The 18,455-nt window shown below is 34.1% G+C and overlaps 2 protein-coding genes across 2 annotated transcripts in view; both read left to right on the top strand.

The window, feature by feature from the left end:
- Nucleotides 1-3,621, top strand: part of LOC142336706 (uncharacterized) — a 70,325-nt gene extending 66,704 nt beyond the window's left edge. The window contains exon 19 of the mRNA XM_075385619.1: nt 3,407-3,621. Coding sequence (XP_075241734.1) covers nt 3,407-3,621 — 215 coding nt within the window. The remainder of the gene's footprint in view (nt 1-3,406) is intronic.
- LOC142336367 (proteasome subunit alpha type-3-like) overlaps nt 1-18,455 on the top strand; it is a 418,015-nt gene that overhangs the window by 50,069 nt on the left and 349,491 nt on the right. The window lies entirely within an intron of this gene.

Here is an 18,455-nt window from a genome sequence, read left to right as displayed (position 1 = left end):
CAAAATTACTAAAAAAAAATCCAAAAAATATAAAAATTATGAAAACTCGTGCACCGAATTCACAAAAACCAATAGTTAGAAGATAAAACCGCTAACCAGATAAATTGTTGCTGATGTAGAGAAAAAGCGGTTCTGTCATTACCGAGACTGACCTACAATCCACGAAAAAAGGCTTAAGATTGATTTATGTTCAAAAATAAAAAAATATTTTTAAAGTCTTAACAGCCATTAAACTCAAAAGCCTTCATAGGAATACAATGAATACGCTCAGCTAAGCCACGATGTGAATACAAGTATGTTTATGATGCCTAGGTAATCAATAAGACATCACAATATGTCTTATGACTATGAAAAAAACAACAAATACAGGCAAAAACCAAAATTTCTTTAGAAAAATGGGAGAAGAAAGTGTTGAAGCCATTTAAACCCTATTTTTTTTCTCAGAAAGTTTTATCCATGATCTTTTGGACGTCTTCACTGAAGGAAGATGTAGCCATCAATATTAGGATGACGTGATAAGATTTCAAAATGAACCAATAAAACGAAATGTCCAAAAAATTTTTTAAAAAATTTGAAATCTTGTTGCATTGAAGACGTATAACCAATAGTTATTTGTTAAAGCCGCTAATGAGATTAACTTATGTTGCAGTGGTATGAAGGAGTTCAATCCTGTTTTTACTGAGACGAACTTACAGTTCACAAAAATAAGTTTATGATTTACTAATTTTAAAAAACTTTCGAATATTTATTTTCAAAGTCTTAACAGCCATTAGCTGTCCGCTCACAGCACTAGATAGGTTCACTTAATGCCCATTAGCAAATCTATTGTGCCTTTAGTCAACAAGTTTATGCCATAGGATTATAAAACTTTAGTAAAACCTCAAAAAATAAATCAAAATTTCATTTGAAATTACGAAATTTGAGATACGAGTCCAAAAAAAACATGAGCGATCCCTTCGAAACAAATTTTTTGTTCATTGGGCTTCATTTGATCGTAAAAGAGGTTTGTCATTAACGGAACTTCGATATTAAAAGTGTCTAGTAGTCTCTAGGTGACTTGAAAAAACAAAAAAATTGCAAAATTTTCTAAAAAAAAAGAGCTCCCAAACCTAATTCGATTTTTTTTTATATATTAAACTTCCCTCTAAGACTAGAACTGGTCTTTATTATCTCCTTTTGTCTATTAAAAACCTAAAATTGATTTACTTTTTGGCGTTAAATCTAGTTTTGAGTTAAATTTTTCGTAGAAGAATTGTTAATTCGAACGAAACTTACGGTAAAAGTGAACCAAATATCCAGTGTTCACATGAAACTTTAAACCTCGATAACTCCTCGAAAAAAACGAAATTCAAAAAAAATCTTTTTAATTTCGAATTCTACGCTGGACGAGCTTTTTAATGATACCACGCACATTTCTCTACGATGAATATATCGGTCGGCCAAAATTCACTGAACAAAAAAAAACCCATTTGAGTATATAGTTCCTCCCCCCCACAAGTGGGGTCGGAACAATAATTATATGATTGATTTTGCAATTAGTCCAAATAAAAACTTTGATGACTTTTTCCACCTCTTATTGGGCTGATGAAATAGGTTCGTCTGAAAAAAAGCTGAGAGAGCACAACCAAATGTAAATTTTCCATCAGATAAGATTGACATAGCTTAGCAACAAATACGAATTGTTCAACATAAATTTGGCTAGAGATGAAGCCTAGCGTTGGGAAACAGAAAATAAAAGACTGTGAGCTATAGGTGGCCCGAGCTCGAGAGTTTGAGAAAAGTTAGTGTAATGGTTAGCACACTAGGCATGAAAGTGAAAAATACTTGTTCGAATCTAAGTACTTGTAATAATTCACAGCATCATCGGGTCTTGCAACAATAAAATTCCTATTCACATTTCAACCGATGAACTATTAAAATACTTTTCGTCGCATTCGATCATTTAAGAACTTCCAAAACTCAAAACTAAAAAAATGTTTATGGGGGAATACTAATGACAACAATGGTTTCCCAAAATTAGCCGAGGTTTTAAATAGGCAAGAAGTCAAAAATAGGAAAATTAAAAGAAACAATTACTAAAATGTTTGCTTAGAGCAACCATAAGTGCCACGGGCAATTATCGTACTAGCTACAATAAGCCATTCAGTTATGCCTGAGGATTGTGAACAACTATAGCAACCGAGTACTCTGCAGACGTTTAAGAGTGCTGAAACTGAAACGAATTTTGAAAGTGCCGAAACGGCCAATACCAATTAATTATCAATTAAATGCTAGCGGAACTTATTTTCAAAGCAAACAGGGCACACTGATCAAAAGTTCGGTTGTGATAGATTCATATCAATTCACACAAGACGCCGAGACTTGGCCTTGGTCCGCTCTTATTATTTGCTTTAACTTGATCTTGCTCCAATTATTTTCTCCTTATAAATAGTAAAATCTGAAATCTCATCACTTCATTGTGATGGGTTCAGAATTTTTGCGCTCAATTCAGTTAACTTGATCTCATTGGTTTAGAAATTTATCGGGAAAAAATTAGAATAAATTTGGTTTTTTTTGGCAAATATTCACGTCACCAACCGCTAGCATATTTGTTTTATTTTATTTATTTTGAATTACGTCAATTTTTCCTTACAAATGTGAGTTAGAATAATTATTTTAAGTAGAAGACAACTGAAAAAAAAACGGATTCATTTAACTAAACAAAATATCCAACTGAATACATCATAAACAGCCCAATAAATTGTTTTTCAGAAATTGTTTTTCTATAGTTTTTCAAAAAAAATTATTTCAAGACAGTGAAATTGTCTCAAAAGTTCTTATAAGACCTTTTTAATTCTCTTTACTATCGAATTAGCCTGTAAAGTCTGATGTCAACACAATGAGTTTTATCTTATAAAAGCTGATAAGACGCTTTTGAGATATATTGCGTTGAAAATTCCGATGAGCTGTATTAAGATTTTACACAATGCAAGCTCTGGTACCATTGAGATTTAAAGAAAATTCTTAAAAATTTATGTTTTCTTACTATCTACCCCGAGTACTTTTGATCTGAACTGTTAGATAACGGTATGATTTAGCTGAAAAATAAGTATTGATGCTATTTTGGAATTGGAAAAATAATTTATTCAAATTTGCATAGGAGTCAAAAAATTTTCCTATTTAGCTAATAAATTTGAAGTGAACAAGTTACTTCTTGAAGTGAACACCTGGGTTGAGCACAGTAAAGTAAAATAAAGAACTAGAAATTACCCCTTATGGTGCCTTGCAAAGCATATGAAGGACCTCTCATAGAACCGTGATATGAAAAATTATTAAATTTGTCTATTTTGAATGGACTGTATTGATGTACTAATTTTTAATTATTGTTCAAAGCAGAGTTTTCATATTTCTTTGCTGTACGCTTCAGCCCTTCAGGAAACAGGTGAGTTGGAGAAGTTGAGACAGAAGTGGTTCGAGGCTGAGTCACGCTGTCCTGAGGACGATTCCACCTCTTCCTCCTCCACCTCCTCTTCCCCTTCTGGGGACTCCCAGAGCACAGCCAGAGGACTCCAGGAACTGTTTCCTTCCTTCTCTCACTCCTTCAAAAATAATTATAATCCTTTCGTAAAAAATCCTTTTTAGTCTTTTAAAACATATTTTGCTACGTTTTTCTGATCTAATAAAAAATTTAACGTTTTTCATGAGTTCTTCAGCCATTACTTATTGAACATCCATTACAAAAGCAAAGTATTCAATGTTTCATTCGCGCTCAGAATGATAGCTGCGTTGCTGAAAGTTGCTTTTTTCTCTTTACTGAAGGTTAGACGGCTACAGATTTATTTATCATTATTGCGGTAAGATATATTTCGCCATTTTTTCAAAATTCTCTTATTTTTAAGATGTGTTGTAATGAATGCCAATAATTTGTCAATTTTTGTCGCTGTTTTCACTACTTTTTGAAAAAAAAGCTTGAGCCATAAAAGGCGAACAATGGTGTGCTTTTCTTGCCTAAACACGGATTGTGTTTGCGATACATCACGATTTTCCCAAGTCAATTTACAGACAGATATTTTCTTTGGTAGTTTTATTGTCCCCTACATTATAAAGGCTACATGAAATCTAACTCCTAAACTCTAAATTGCACTACAACTAGAGCATATCTAACTCATTGATCGTTTGGCCGCATCTAGTTTTGCCTTGATCATCTTGGCCAGATCAATTGTGTCCATTTATGACCAATAGACCACTTTGTGGCTTCTAAGTGAACACTACGTATAGTGTCTGCGAAATTACAAATATTTGCATTTGAGTAGAACAACGCAAACACATGCTTTTAATAGTACAAATTTTAATTTAGAAGATTAAATCGGACAATGGGACTCGCTCAGAAATCTTAAGAATTTTTCAAGACTTTTTAAACATTTGATAAATGTTTTAAATCTTCTGTTTATTCGCGCTGAATTGTTTTTTAGTGAAACCATCTTGTTTTTTTACGAATCAGTAACTGATCTCGTGTTTGAGCTTTATACTTTTCCTCAGCAAATTCTGATCCCTAGTTCAGAAGAAGGAACAAAAACGACACAACATTTGCAAGAAGATTTTGATATGTTCGGTTTCGAACGTAAGAAAGCTTCAGTACGTTCGGTTTGTTCGGTATTGTCGGGTTCAAACGTAAGAGAGATTCGTTACCATCGTTTTTCAACGTACGAAAGTTTCGGTATTTTAATTCAAAAATTGTTTAAGAATGTCATTTTGGAACACGAGAAACAACTTTTGTTTCTGAATTCGATTATCGATAATAATACAAGAGTTTGAGTACTTTCTGCCTAAATACAAAAAGGGAAACAGTCCCCCCTTGATGACGTAATAACATTGTTTCTTCGCTCTGTACCAGATGAAGAACGTGGCAGGTGTCTTTTACATTCTCATCATGGGCGCTGCTCTCTCCATTCTGACGTCACTGCTGGAACTCACCTGGTACAAGTGCCAACAACTACCCAAACTGGCCAAGACGAACTCGGGCACCATCTACCCTTCCAAAGTGTAGTCACTACACATCCTGATAGCAACCAGGCAATATATCGTAGACACCGAAAAAGACCCCCTCCCCCCCCCCCCCCACCCCACCTCGACACTAAATTTAAAAGGTCAGTGGTCAATGCCACGTCGATCATTTGACGCGCTTGTTAATAAGGATAAAACTTAAAATTGTTTAAATTGGAGGACAAAATGCAATTTGCGCAAAATGTTGCCTTTTGTTGGCCCCAGTAGGAGCCCAGTAGCCCAAGTGCGTTGCGATGGAGTTAATGAAGTAGTCATTTCAATATTGGGTCTTTTTCAGTGTCCGCCAATTCCTATAAACATATAAAAATGCGTATATATTTTCCTCTCAGGAACTTGCTGAGATGTATCTGGCGCATCGTCAGAAATTTTGCTATAATATGAGAAAAATGAACAAAAATCAGCAAGATCCCTGTTTATCAAAAGCAATAAGTATAAAGTTGAGTATAAAGTTGTTATTTTGTAATTTTTGTTCTTTGGTGATAATGTTTAGAGCTTTAGTACTTCACAAGTTATTTACTTTGAGTTTACCTTTTTATTCAACCTTTTTCTTGAGTTTAATTATCAGTGATAATTGTCTGCTTCTAATGATAGTGCAAAAAAAACGAAGTCTATGAGTTTTTATGACGTTTATGAGCAGCAAGAGTAGTTAAGAATGACATCAATCAGTGGATCGTTGTGAATCAGCGATAACAATTTTTTCCGCTGCTCGAGTTAAAGACCTAGTTAGATCCATGCTTGAAGATTTTAAACATTATAAAAGAACCACCACTTTTACGAGAACAGAAAGCCTAACAAAATAAAAATTGCTTTAACTGAATTTCAAGTGGTATTTAGAGTAGGAAAACCGGAAATTGGTTTAAAAAAATACCACCTTGGTGTCATTTAAAAAAGTATTTAATGTATTTCGTTATTTCCACCATTAATTGATAGAAGGTTGCATGAGCCAATTATTGCAAACTTTTAAGAAGTTGCTATTAAGCAAGCCTGCTTTAATTCAAAGGTAGAATGTAATATGGATAAATCATGCACATCGGAATCAACAATTTTTTCTTAAAAAAATCAAGTTTTCAAACATTTAAACATTTTTATGCTTAAAGATTAACGATCATAAAAAGCCGCCACTTTTCTAAAAGGCTAATTTTAATTTTTCCCTGATCCCAAACTTACCTTTCCGGGGACCTGAGCCCCTCAATTCATCAAAATATTGACATAGGAATGTTGTTATATAAATTTCCGTCTAAACTTTTGTTTCTTCTGATTATATAGCTTAAGTAATTGCATATTTTGACAGTTTTCTGAGAAAACATCTAGTTGGTTTGTGTTGACAAACCCACTGACAATCATCAGGAACGTTTGGTAACGTGCGCATGCATATTTTTTCCGATCCTAATCATTCCTGAACTCTGCTATAATTATAATTATTGGAAGAAAAAATTTCGAAAAAAGAAAAACTGACAAAAATTCTAATATAATTATCCAATCATGATTCAGATTTGTCTCCAGCGGATTTAGTTAAACATAGTAAAATAAAATTCACAAACCATACATCAGTACATTCCCAGATTTCAAGATTTTTAAAGTTTTCTACTCCTGTCACAATATACAGACACCAAAAAATTGCCTTTCCTGAAACTGAAGTTGATATGTTTTCTAAGTATCCTACCTTGAAGTACGCAATCTGGTCGAATTATTCTATTATAACAGGGAATATGTACTGCTACTACTATATAAGATAATTCTTAAGTTTTAAAATATATAGCTCAAAATCACAAAATGTGAAGGATAATAATAAAATATCATATCAGGCAAATATCGCAATACTGTCTGCATTGTCAAGTCAACTCTCATCAGTTTTTCAGTTTTGTTATCAGGTTGTACCATTCAAACCACCAAAGAAAAAACGGAACAAAAACTTTATAAAACGAAGGCAAGCAGCAGAACAATTTGAAACGAATTTTCAAATTCTCTAATCAACTGTTAAAATGTAAAAAATCTGTAAGATATTAAGTTCCACGGGAAACATCTTTCAGCCCTTTCGATTAACTGTTTAGCTTTATTCAGCCACCACGATTTTTTGGCACTATCAAGCATGCCTAGTTGCTTGCGTTGTACTGCGTCCAATATTACTATTATTTCTGGCGTTCCTCGTCTCCTTTTATGACTCAGTCTCTTATTTCTCGGTGATTGTCTTTTGAAGTAATGGATGTCAGTAAAAGTTAGTTGAATAGTATTGTCACACTTTCTTCCAGTTTTTGTTTTTGTTTTCAGTTTGGCGTGTTGCCGACGCCCTTTCGTTAATTTCCTGTTCTGACAAATCCGAATTAATGAGAGGTTTTTTAATCCAATCTGTACATTAAACTTGAGTTTCTTCCAGACGATACTTCTGGTGACTGCATTGCTTGAGCCAAATTTTTTGATAAATGTCTTTTTGGTGTTGTTTTGTCTTCAGAATTTGACATTACATGGCAAAAAATTTTTGAACTGTAAATTAACATATGATTATTGATTGAGTAACTTTTTTGAGGTGTTTGGAATGGAAGTTATTAGAACTCTTATTCTGACTGCTTTGAGTGAAACTGTTGTGTATGCAAAAAATGGATGAAGTTAAATTGATTTTCTAATTGCGACTTGTTTTTCACCAGTTTTGTGTGCTGAGTCATGTTTCTTTCGTTAGTTCGTTTTATAAAACAGAATTTCAGCAATTCAAGTTATTCACTCATTACTTTTTGGTGTATTTGTTCAAAGAGCTCAATGTTTTCAATCTGTTGTCGATTCCTATAATTATTGTTTTGTTTTTGTAATCTCTGTTCTTGTCAACGATCTTAAGTGTTCTCAAATTGTCCAGGTTAATTATTTTACTAAGCTTATCGTTCTGTGATAGTTGGATGAGTCATAGTCAACTTCAGTGTTGTTATTAGCATAGTAATGTATGATTTTATCGCCTATAGAAAAACTTTCTTTGTCCAGGTTCTTTTTACATGAAATTTATTGAATATTCTTGCATTTTTTAAAAAATTTTAACAATGTTTGTTCTGGTTGGGTCATTGGATTTTTCTGGCGTTTGATATGTTGAAAACTTTTTTGTACAGGTTAATATTTAAAATTCATCCCGTTTGTCTTTTAATTTTGTTCCAGCATGAACTACCTTATGCTCTGTTTCGTTTCAATTTTTTTAATGCTTTTCGCTTTGTTATTCAAATGTAAGCCTTATAGGTTCTGGCCAATTTTCATACACGGGAAACATCTTTCAGTCCTTTTGATTGATTGTTTAGCTTTTTTCAGCTACCAATATTTTTCAGCAAAATATCAAGATCGCCTAGTTGCCTGGTTTGCACTGCGTCTAATACTTCTATGTAACTGCGGTGTAGTGATGTGTGTATTGCTTAATCGTGGCGTCCCTTATCCCCATTTCTGATGCAGTCTCCAATTTCTTGTTGATTGTCTGTAACAATTAGTTGAATGTTTCCGTCACGCTGTTTTCCAGTATTTGATTTTTTTAATTCAGTCTGTTGTCAATGTCATTTTGTTAAATTTTTTTCTCTGTCGAATCCGAAATAATTAAAGTTTTTTTATTTCAATCTATACATTATACTTAAGATTCCTTGTAGCGCATGTTTCTGGTGACTGTATTGCGTGAGCCTAAATTTTTGATAACTGTTATTTTGGTGTTGTTTTATCTTCGGAGTTTGACATAACACGGCAAATATTTTCTCAACTGTAAATTAAAACGTGTTCATTGATTGGGCAAGCTCAAAACTTTTGTCCGTTTTTTCTGGAATGGAAATCAAAGAACTATTATGACTGTTTTGAGTGGTTTTGTAAAATGAGTGTGGTTTTCTACCACATATATGTGTTCAGTCATGTTGTTATTTATAGTTACTTTGGTGCCTAAACCACCGTTCAGTAATTAGAATTATTTACCGTTTCCTTATTACAATTTGGTATATTTGTTTGATGATTCCAAAGTTTTAAATCAGTTGTTGATTCTCTTAAGATATATCTTTTGTGTTCTTTAGTTTTTCTTAAGTTTTTGTGTTTAATTCATCAACACACGAGTCTTAGCAACTACGTAACTTGCATCCTCTAAGTCCGTTATTGTTGCTGGATCAAATGGTTCCCGTGATATGTTATCAACAAATTCCAATACTTTTCCTGGGATATCGGTCCATCCATTCATTCAATATAATTTGTTATATCTTAATTGTTTTGTGTTGGCTGTTATATACAGATAAAATCGCTCTCTGATCTGTTGAAATCTTGAACAGGGTCCCGTATGAATAGTGTTCGAAATGTTCAGTTGACAATACAACTGCAAGTCGTTATAGTTCATTAAGTCTTTATTTTCTGAATAATTGTTTAAAAAGTCTTGCAAAAGCAAGTGTCTTCAAAATTTTACCATGTTTTTGTTCGAGAACTGCTCCTATTCCCACCCCGGATGCTACACACTTTAGACGTCTTCTTTACAGCCTATCATAGCAGATCTCTTCAGTACTGATTCAAATCATTAACTGTTTTATCTGTGTGATTGTATCCTCGTGTTTTGGTGGCCATAAGTCATTTGAACTTTTCTACAAAATATCTCTAAAACTTGATTTTGAATTTGCGCGTATTTGAACACAAGTAGTTACATGATCTACGTCCCCAAAATATTATTTTTTAAGGGTGTCTGGGGCTGATACATTAGTTTTTTTTTAGTTTTAATGCATGTGTGAAGAATATAGCAAGTGTGGTAAATGAGGAAGGCCCTTAAAATGTTGATTAATAAAGTTGCTCTTCAGCTCTTTAGGCAGAAAGGGAGTAAAGTTGAATTGAATTTTCTTGAACAAAAAAAATCTTCCATAAATTGACAGCTGCCGATCGTTAATTGCTCTGTCAAACTATTTTAGACTGAGGAACTTAACGCATCTGCCAATTAACTTTTTGAGGTAAATTTTATGACAATCTATAATTGAATCAGCCTCCTTTTAGTATCAAATTACATTTTTTATATCAAAAAATTTCAAAAGCAACTAAAGGTAGCTGCAACTTCAAATTCCCAAAGTACACAACCAGCACGGGTGATCAAATTTTTCAGTCAGCAATATACGAATGAATTGATCCGTGAACAAGATAAAAAAACAGCAGCCCACTATTTGCCAAAACTGCGGTAATACATGGCCACCAGGTCATCGAAACAACTGCCCAGCATAACGGAAGATATACAAGAACTCTTGAAAAAAAATCAGTTTGCAAAAATAACCGATTTCACGGGTAAACAACGTTGAATACACAATCTGATGCAGCCAGAGTGGGTACTAATGTTGACGAACCAGTTGAGCAAGTCAATTTATTAATCTCAAAACGCCAACTCCGACAATATTGAGGATGATGACAACCGTGTGGTACTAATTCCAGACAATCAAAGCTTCCGTACGTCCAAAATTGTCTATCTACATGTTAAATTTGGGGAAAATCAATCACAAGCATTGGTGTATCCGGGTAGCGTATGGACGATCGTCAAGAGTCTGGCCACGGCCATAAACGATCTTGACGACGAAAGCTACCTGATTTCAACCCAACCCACAGCTGAATTGAAAATTTCGTAATGAAATATTCAAGACAATCCTAAAGGAACAGTCGTGGAAGACGGTCATCAGCCCATTTTTGTAAGAGACTTGTTTTGCCAGCTAGTTTGTTCTTTAAACCAATGAAAATACGTAATCTCAACAGATAAAAAGCAACCACTGATAAAAAAAATAGCTCACAATTTTTTTCAACTTATTTCATGTGTCGATAACTCCAACATTCATACAATAAAGTCAACCTGTCAAAAAAGTAATACTCCAACAAATCAAAGAGGGCGCAGGTCCCCATTATTCTAAAAGACTAAGACTAAAAGATTGAAGAAATTTAAAAATTATGTGAAGCAAAACGCATAAACAAGTTAGCAAGTTGCTCTGTTCAATTTTTTGTATCCCCCATTGCTATGGCCGTTAAAGAGGAAAAATTGTTTAAGCGTGCACTTGGCTCAAAAACTCTAAGCTAATTGATTCTCGAAAAAAATATCAGATAACACATATTTGTAATTGAATCGACACAACTCAACAACTTTTTTTGCATATTCCACACTTGAAACAGCCAAGTTTGCAGCAGAGTTACGAATACATTACGCATACAGTTTTTAAAAAAATTAGACCCGGAAGTGTCCGGGAATACTTACACCCGAAGAATCCACTGCAACTTATAGATATATAATCGGTTTTTACGAATTCACCGTTATTCGAGCAGCGTTATGAAATGTAATCGACTACACATTAATTGATCTCAATAACACTGCTTCTCAATAACACTACAAAATAATTGATCTCAATAACACTGCACATTAATTAATCTCGATAACACTCATTGCGTTTAAGACGAAATTATTTTCTGTTAGTCGTGGATCAGCGGAAAAGCACTTAAAGTTAGATTACAAATAACTCAAAAATTTGGATGATGATAACCATCGGATAAACCTACAAAAATGTCACAAAGCAAAACCTGAAAAGTTGGGCTACAATTTCAACCAAACTTGTATATCTCCATTAGAGTCAAAACATCTGCTAAACTATCACTTTCAGCACATAAAAACTTAAATAATTGTTTTGCTTTCCGGGTCTCGTCCTTTATCTTGGTAAACTCATGCCCAATTTATCACAATAATGTCAGCCTATTCGGCCAGTAGCCAAAAAGCACACAAACTTTGTTTGGGAAAATACACTTGAAGCACACTTCCGGCAAATTAAAAATCAGGTTGCACAAGCAACAGAAAATACACATTATAATGCGAACTATAAAATGCTCGACAAACGCGATGCTTTTCGCTCAGTATTGAGGGCTGCACTAGAAAAAATGTGTCTACTAGTTAACAAACAGTAGCATTTACATCACGTTTCCTTTAAAAAAGAATGAAAAAGGTTATAATGATAATGTATTGGAGCCCCTCGGCGTGGCTTGATCTGTAAAGTTTTTATATACTATCTGTTCGTCAAGCTCTTCACGGTCATCTGAGAACCCCGAGCAACGCGATCTATTTTGAATGAACAGCGTTCAGTGAAATCAAGGTAATAGCAGGTCGCCAGGTTGAGTTGAAAAATTATTACCACTTGAATTGAACTTTAAACACATTGCGGTTACAAAATGAATCTATTAAACAACAATTTGCGCCAACCAAATCAACAAGCAAAATTCATCATCAAATACTACGAGGACTTTGCGGTCGCAAAATTTAGCCTCATCCATGGCGCGATTAAGGCCATTTAAAATTATTCTCCGTCAAAAAGATGTCAACTTACAATGGTACTGCCAATCCAGTCTCAATCTAATTCAACCATGAGTCAGACAAGTGCATCCCCAGATACTCCCCGAAGTACTACCAAGCGAGTAAAGTTTCTCTTTTAGCCAAACTCAAATGCGAATGCCACCAAAATCTGAACTGAAGATATTCACTCCTCTCCTGGGATTGAACATTTGAGTGACAAACCTTTCAAAAAGAACCTGACTCGGTTGTACACGAAAACACTTTCGGTCATATTAGCGACAAAGGAAGCTCTTTTCAAGGAGGTAAGGTACTCTGTTCCTCAGATTCATGAACGCAGATGCATGGAGTTAAAATTGTACCTATAGCTTTTCTGGTGAGACGTTAACATCCATTCTGGGTGTGTCGAGAAAAGAGTAGCTGTTCAAAAGTCTGTCCAAGAGGCTAATTTGGGATCGCTAAACCTCTTACACCCCACAGCCCGTTATTGGAGGAGTGATCTCGTTGGGCAATACGCATTTTGGCCCCATATGCACATCATTATTTTGAAAAAGGAGGTCGCGACTTGTAAAACTTGGACAAACGTAGGTCAGAATCTTAATATTATTTTAAAAAAAAAAATCACTGGTAGACTCATGGAGATTGCTTTGAACAAAACAAAGAGATTCAATTTGACTTTCGTGGCCCAATAACTAATGAAAAAATCAAGCTTTATCATTTCTTAGAGGTATTGGCAGATACTCTAAATGCCCAACGGTCAAAGTGAACAGAAATCAGACGGTCCAAAATCTGTGAAGCTTTTGAAAGATTAGATACACAATAAGAAGGCACCCCGAAAAATTGGCGGCAATCAGGCTCAATGTTTGTTTAATTGGGCTCAGAGTAAAAAAAACGTAGAATTAACAGTATAAACACAATCATAGGACGTGCTAGTGATCATAGAGATCGGGAGTTAGTCCATTGATTGGTATAAACAACTCGAAAAAGACAAGGCTGCATTAAAATCTGCTTTAGTCTAAATACATTTTCAGTAAAATCCTCTATTGAACCAATCATTCATCAATTACGTGTAGAAACGAAACGCAACATACGTATCACCATTCAAAGCACAATTTGTTAGCATGCCAAATACACCTCAAAGTAACATTAGCGCTCCTCATGTAACTATCATATATATAAACCTTACGTATGAGAAAGTTTTAAATCACTTATTAGATAACAAAACAGTCCTTGTTGAAGATTAAATTGACAATCATGGATGGGTGAATACTAAACGTTGTGATATTCGAAATTAAGAAGTTCAATAAAGGTTCCAAGAACAGAATCAGGAGCTGATTTGAAATATTGGCACCGGGATCCGTTGTGCAGAATAAATCTCCAACAACCTCGATAATCAAAGATTCTGATCTAAAAGACTTCATGGTGACATCGCCAAAATCACCATCAAGGCCAATGAAAATACTGATTATTGCGAATACGCTCAAATCTGTTTTTTCCACTATGAAAATACGACCTATGTGGAAGTTTTTACTCGCAATCAGGAGCTTAAGAAGACGTACAGAGTATAAACACAAATCCGTCATCCCCATAATGACACTACCTCTGATTTTTATTCGACGAACTCGAATATATCGAAATCAATGTCAGCAAGAAGACCTACAAAATTGGTCATCTCACTGTTTCAAAGAAAAACAATTCTTGGTCGGGCTACGAATCCAACACAAAAAAACATGAATGCGATGCGAAAGTGACTGCTGTCCCCTAAACATCTACCAGCAAGCGCAGAAAAAATTGACCCTCATTTTACGGGTATAGCCAACATCACTATATTAGCACGACGGATCAATCTAGAGGGAATCCTAAGTCGAAACTGTAACAAAAACTGCTGGCAATGCGGTAACTGTTGCTATCCAGCATGAAGAGAGAGACCATTTTTCAATTCCCTGTTGTATTGCCCCTGGGCCCCGAGATAGCCCTATTCGTAGTTGAACTCCAACCTATGACGACGACAATTACGGAAGGAAGATCAGCACGTCAATTTTTGGCCCAAAAATTGCGTTTTTTTGAGTTTTGATCACCAGTCCATTATTGGGCTATTTCACTTCATTTCTAATGTCATTCATTCATTTAAAACATCAATTTTGGCAATAAAAACATTAATTTTGTATTACTTTCATTGCGTAATTGCTGTCACGTTCACACTAAAGTTGACTGGCGGTCACAATTCAACATCAATGCAATATTTGAAAACTGTTGCATTCTAGTTTTTTTAACCTGTCCTCTTGTAAAGGCTATTACACTCAAAATTCAGTGGAATTGCAATTAACTTCCATTTCGTTCTCCCATTTTAACATTACACGGCGCTTTGGTAATTTAACTTTTATATACGTAGAGTTGCTAAATATATATATATATATATATATATATATATATATATACTTTAAGTTTCAATTATTACTATCACAATATAGGATAACTAATACAGATATCTTTTTATTACGATAAACTGCAATTATTGTAATTACTTTTACGATAAATTGTTAATATTTTTTCATTATCGCTTAAGTGCAATAATTTTTATAAACAGCAAAAACAATGTTCATCTTTTAATGCTTTAAAATTACTTAGTTGCACTCATTAATTTTCTGCTAGCGCGGATATGTCGCATACAAGGTTTTTGTGTACCAATTGCTTTTTAGCTATGTTGATCTTAAAGTGCAGTTTGATCGTATTACATATGTTTACCACCGTCATGACAAATTAATCTGTTCAGAAAGTAAATTATATGCCAAATTTCCCTCTAGAAAAATTCATTTATTTATTTTTTTTATACTTCCCATTCATGTTTTAACTCAATTTTTCTCTGAAATTTCATTTGAACTAAATTCTCAGAATGTTTGAAGCGTCTCACGTTTCAATTGCCAACTAAATTTGAATGGAATTTCATCGGCTTCCCGAAAACAAAAAGAAGTAGTTTTACAATAAACAAAAAATTGGAGTTGGATTTGTTGAGCAAATCTATTGCTAAACAAATTAGAAGTACACAATTGATACTCTATTTTAATAAAGTATCACACTTCACGTGGTAATTTTTTGTTCTTTTCAAATGCTGGGATAGTAGCCGCAAGTTAATGTGCTTTGCTTTGTTTTTTCCAGTGTCATAATTGTTCAGTGAAAAGCTTTTTCATGTTTCTGGTGGTTGTAAAAACAAACAGTCACTATTTGGTGTTCTCGATGCTCACAGCAGTGACAAAACAGTTTTACTCGATTGGAATTTTGACAGCATTGCCATGCTATTGAACCAATCATTCATCAATTACGAATGTAGAAACAAAACGCAACATGCGTATCACCCTTCAAAGCACAATTTGTTAGCATGCCAAATACACCTCAAAGTAACATTAGCGCTCCTCATCTAACTATCATATATATAAACCTTACGTATGAGAAACTTTTAAATCACTTATTAGATAACAAAACAGTCCTTGTTGAAGATTAAATTGACAATCGTGGATGAGTGAATACTAAACGTTGTGATATTCGAAATTAAGAAGTCCGATAAAGGTTCCAAGAACAAAAACAGGAGCTGATTTGATCTGTTGGCACAGAGTTCTGTTGTGCAGAATAAATCTCCAACAACCTCGATAATCAAAGACTCTGATCTAAATGACCTCATGGTGACATCGCCAAAATCACCATCAAAGCCAATGAAAATACTGATTAATGGGAATACGCTCAAATCCGTTTTTTCCACTATGAAAATACGACCTATGTGCAAAACTTTTACTCGCATTCAGGAGCTTAAGAAGAAGTACAGAGTAGAAACACAAACCGGTCATCCCCATAATGACAATACTTCTGATGTTTATTCGACAAACTCGAATATATCGAAATCAATGTCAGCAAGAAAACCTACAAAATTGGCCTTATCACCAATTCAAAGAAAAACATTTCTTGGTCGGGTTACGAATCAAACACAAAAAAAACATGAAAGCGATGCGTAAGTGACTGCTGTCCCCTAAACATCTACCAGCAAGCGCAGAAAAAATTGACCCTCATTTTACGGGTATAGCCAACATCACTATATTAGCACGACGGATCAATCTAGAGGGAATCCTAAGTCGAAACTATAACAAAAACTGCTGGCAATGCGGTAACTGTTGCTATCCAGCATGAAGAGACCATAAGACCACCGGCAGAAGAGAGAGACCAATTTTCAATTCCCTGTTGTATTGGCCCTGAGCCCCGAGATAGCCCTATTCGTAGTTGAACTCCAACCTATGACGACGACAATTACGGAAGGAAGATCAGCACGTCAATTTTTGGCCCAAAAATTGCGTTTTTTTGAGTTTTGATCACCAGTCCATTATTGGGCTATTTCACTTCATTTCTAATGTCATTCATTCATTTAAAACATCAATTTTGGCAATAAAAACATTAATTTTGTATTACTTTCATTGCGTAATTGCTGTCACGTTCACACTAAAGTTGACTGGCGGTCACAATTCAACATCAATGCAATATTTGAAAACTGTTGCATTCTAGTTTTTTTAACCTGTCCTCTTGTAAAGGCTATTACACTCAAAATTCAGTGGAATTGCAATTAACTTCCATTTCGTTCTCCCATTTTAACATTACACGGCGCTTTGGTAATTTAACTTTTATATACGTAGAGTTGCTAAATATATATATATATATATATATATATATATATATATATATACTTTAAGTTTCAATTATTACTATCACAATATAGGATAACTAATACAGATATCTTTTTATTACGATAAACTGCAATTATTGTAATTACTTTTACGATAAATTGTTAATATTTTTTCATTATCGCTTAAGTGCAATAATGTTTATAAACAGCAAAAACAATGTTCATCTTTTAATGCTTTAAAATTACTTAGTTGCACTCATTAATTTTCTGCTAGCGCGGATATGTCGCATACAAGGTTTTTGTGTACCAATTGCTTTTTAGCTATGTTGATCTTAAAGTGCAGTTTGATCGTATTACATATGTTTACCACCGTCATGACAAATTAATCTGTTCAGAAAGTAAATTATATGCCAAATTTCCCTCTAGAAAAATTCATTTATTTATTTTTTTTATACTTCCCATTCATGTTTTAACTCAATTTTTCTCTGAAATTTCATTTGAACTAAATTCTCAGAATGTTTGAAGCGTCTCACGTTTCAATTGCCAACTAAATTTGAATGGAATTTCATCGGCTTCCCGAAAACAAAAAGAAGTAGTTTTACAATAAACAAAAAATTGGAGTTGGATTTGTTGAGCAAATCTATTGCTAAACAAATTAGAAGTACACAATTGATACTCTATTTTAATAAAGTATCACACTTCACGTGGTAATTTTTTGTTCTTTTCAAATGCTGGGATAGTAGCCGCAAGTTAATGTGCTTTGCTTTGTTTTTTCCAGTGTCATAATTGTTCAGTGAAAAGCTTTTTCATGTTTCTGGTGGTTGTAAAAACAAACAGTCACTATTTGGTGTTCTCGATGCTCACAGCAGTGACAAAACAGTTTTACTCGATTGGAATTTTGACAGCATTGCCATGCTATTGAACCAATCATTCATCAATTACGAATGTAGAAACAAAACGCAACATGCGTATCACCCTTCAAAGCACAATTTGTTAGCATGCCAAATACACCTCAAAGTAACATTAGCGCTCCTCATCTAACTATCATATATATAAACCTTACGTATGAGAAACTTTTAAATCACTTATTAGATAACAAAACAGTCCTTGTTGAAGATTAAATTGACAATCGTGGATGAGTGAATACTAAACGTTGTGATATTCGAAATTAAGAAGTCCGATAAAGGTTCCAAGAACAAAAACAGGAGCTGATTTGATCTGTTGGCACAGAGTTCTGTTGTGCAGAATAAATCTCCAACAACCTCGATAATCAAAGACTCTGATCTAAATGACCTCATGGTGACATCGCCAAAATCACCATCAAAGCCAATGAAAATACTGATTAATGGGAATACGCTCAAATCCGTTTTTTCCACTATGAAAATACGACCTATGTGCAAAACTTTTACTCGCATTCAGGAGCTTAAGAAGAAGTACAGAGTAGAAACACAAACCGGTCATCCCCATAATGAC

This window comes from Convolutriloba macropyga, chromosome 3 (assembly GCF_964194025.1).
Source record: "Convolutriloba macropyga chromosome 3, txConMacr16.3, whole genome shotgun sequence".
NCBI lineage: Eukaryota > Metazoa > Xenacoelomorpha > Acoela > Convolutidae > Convolutriloba > Convolutriloba macropyga.
This window is presented reverse-complemented; position numbering and strand designations above follow the sequence as displayed.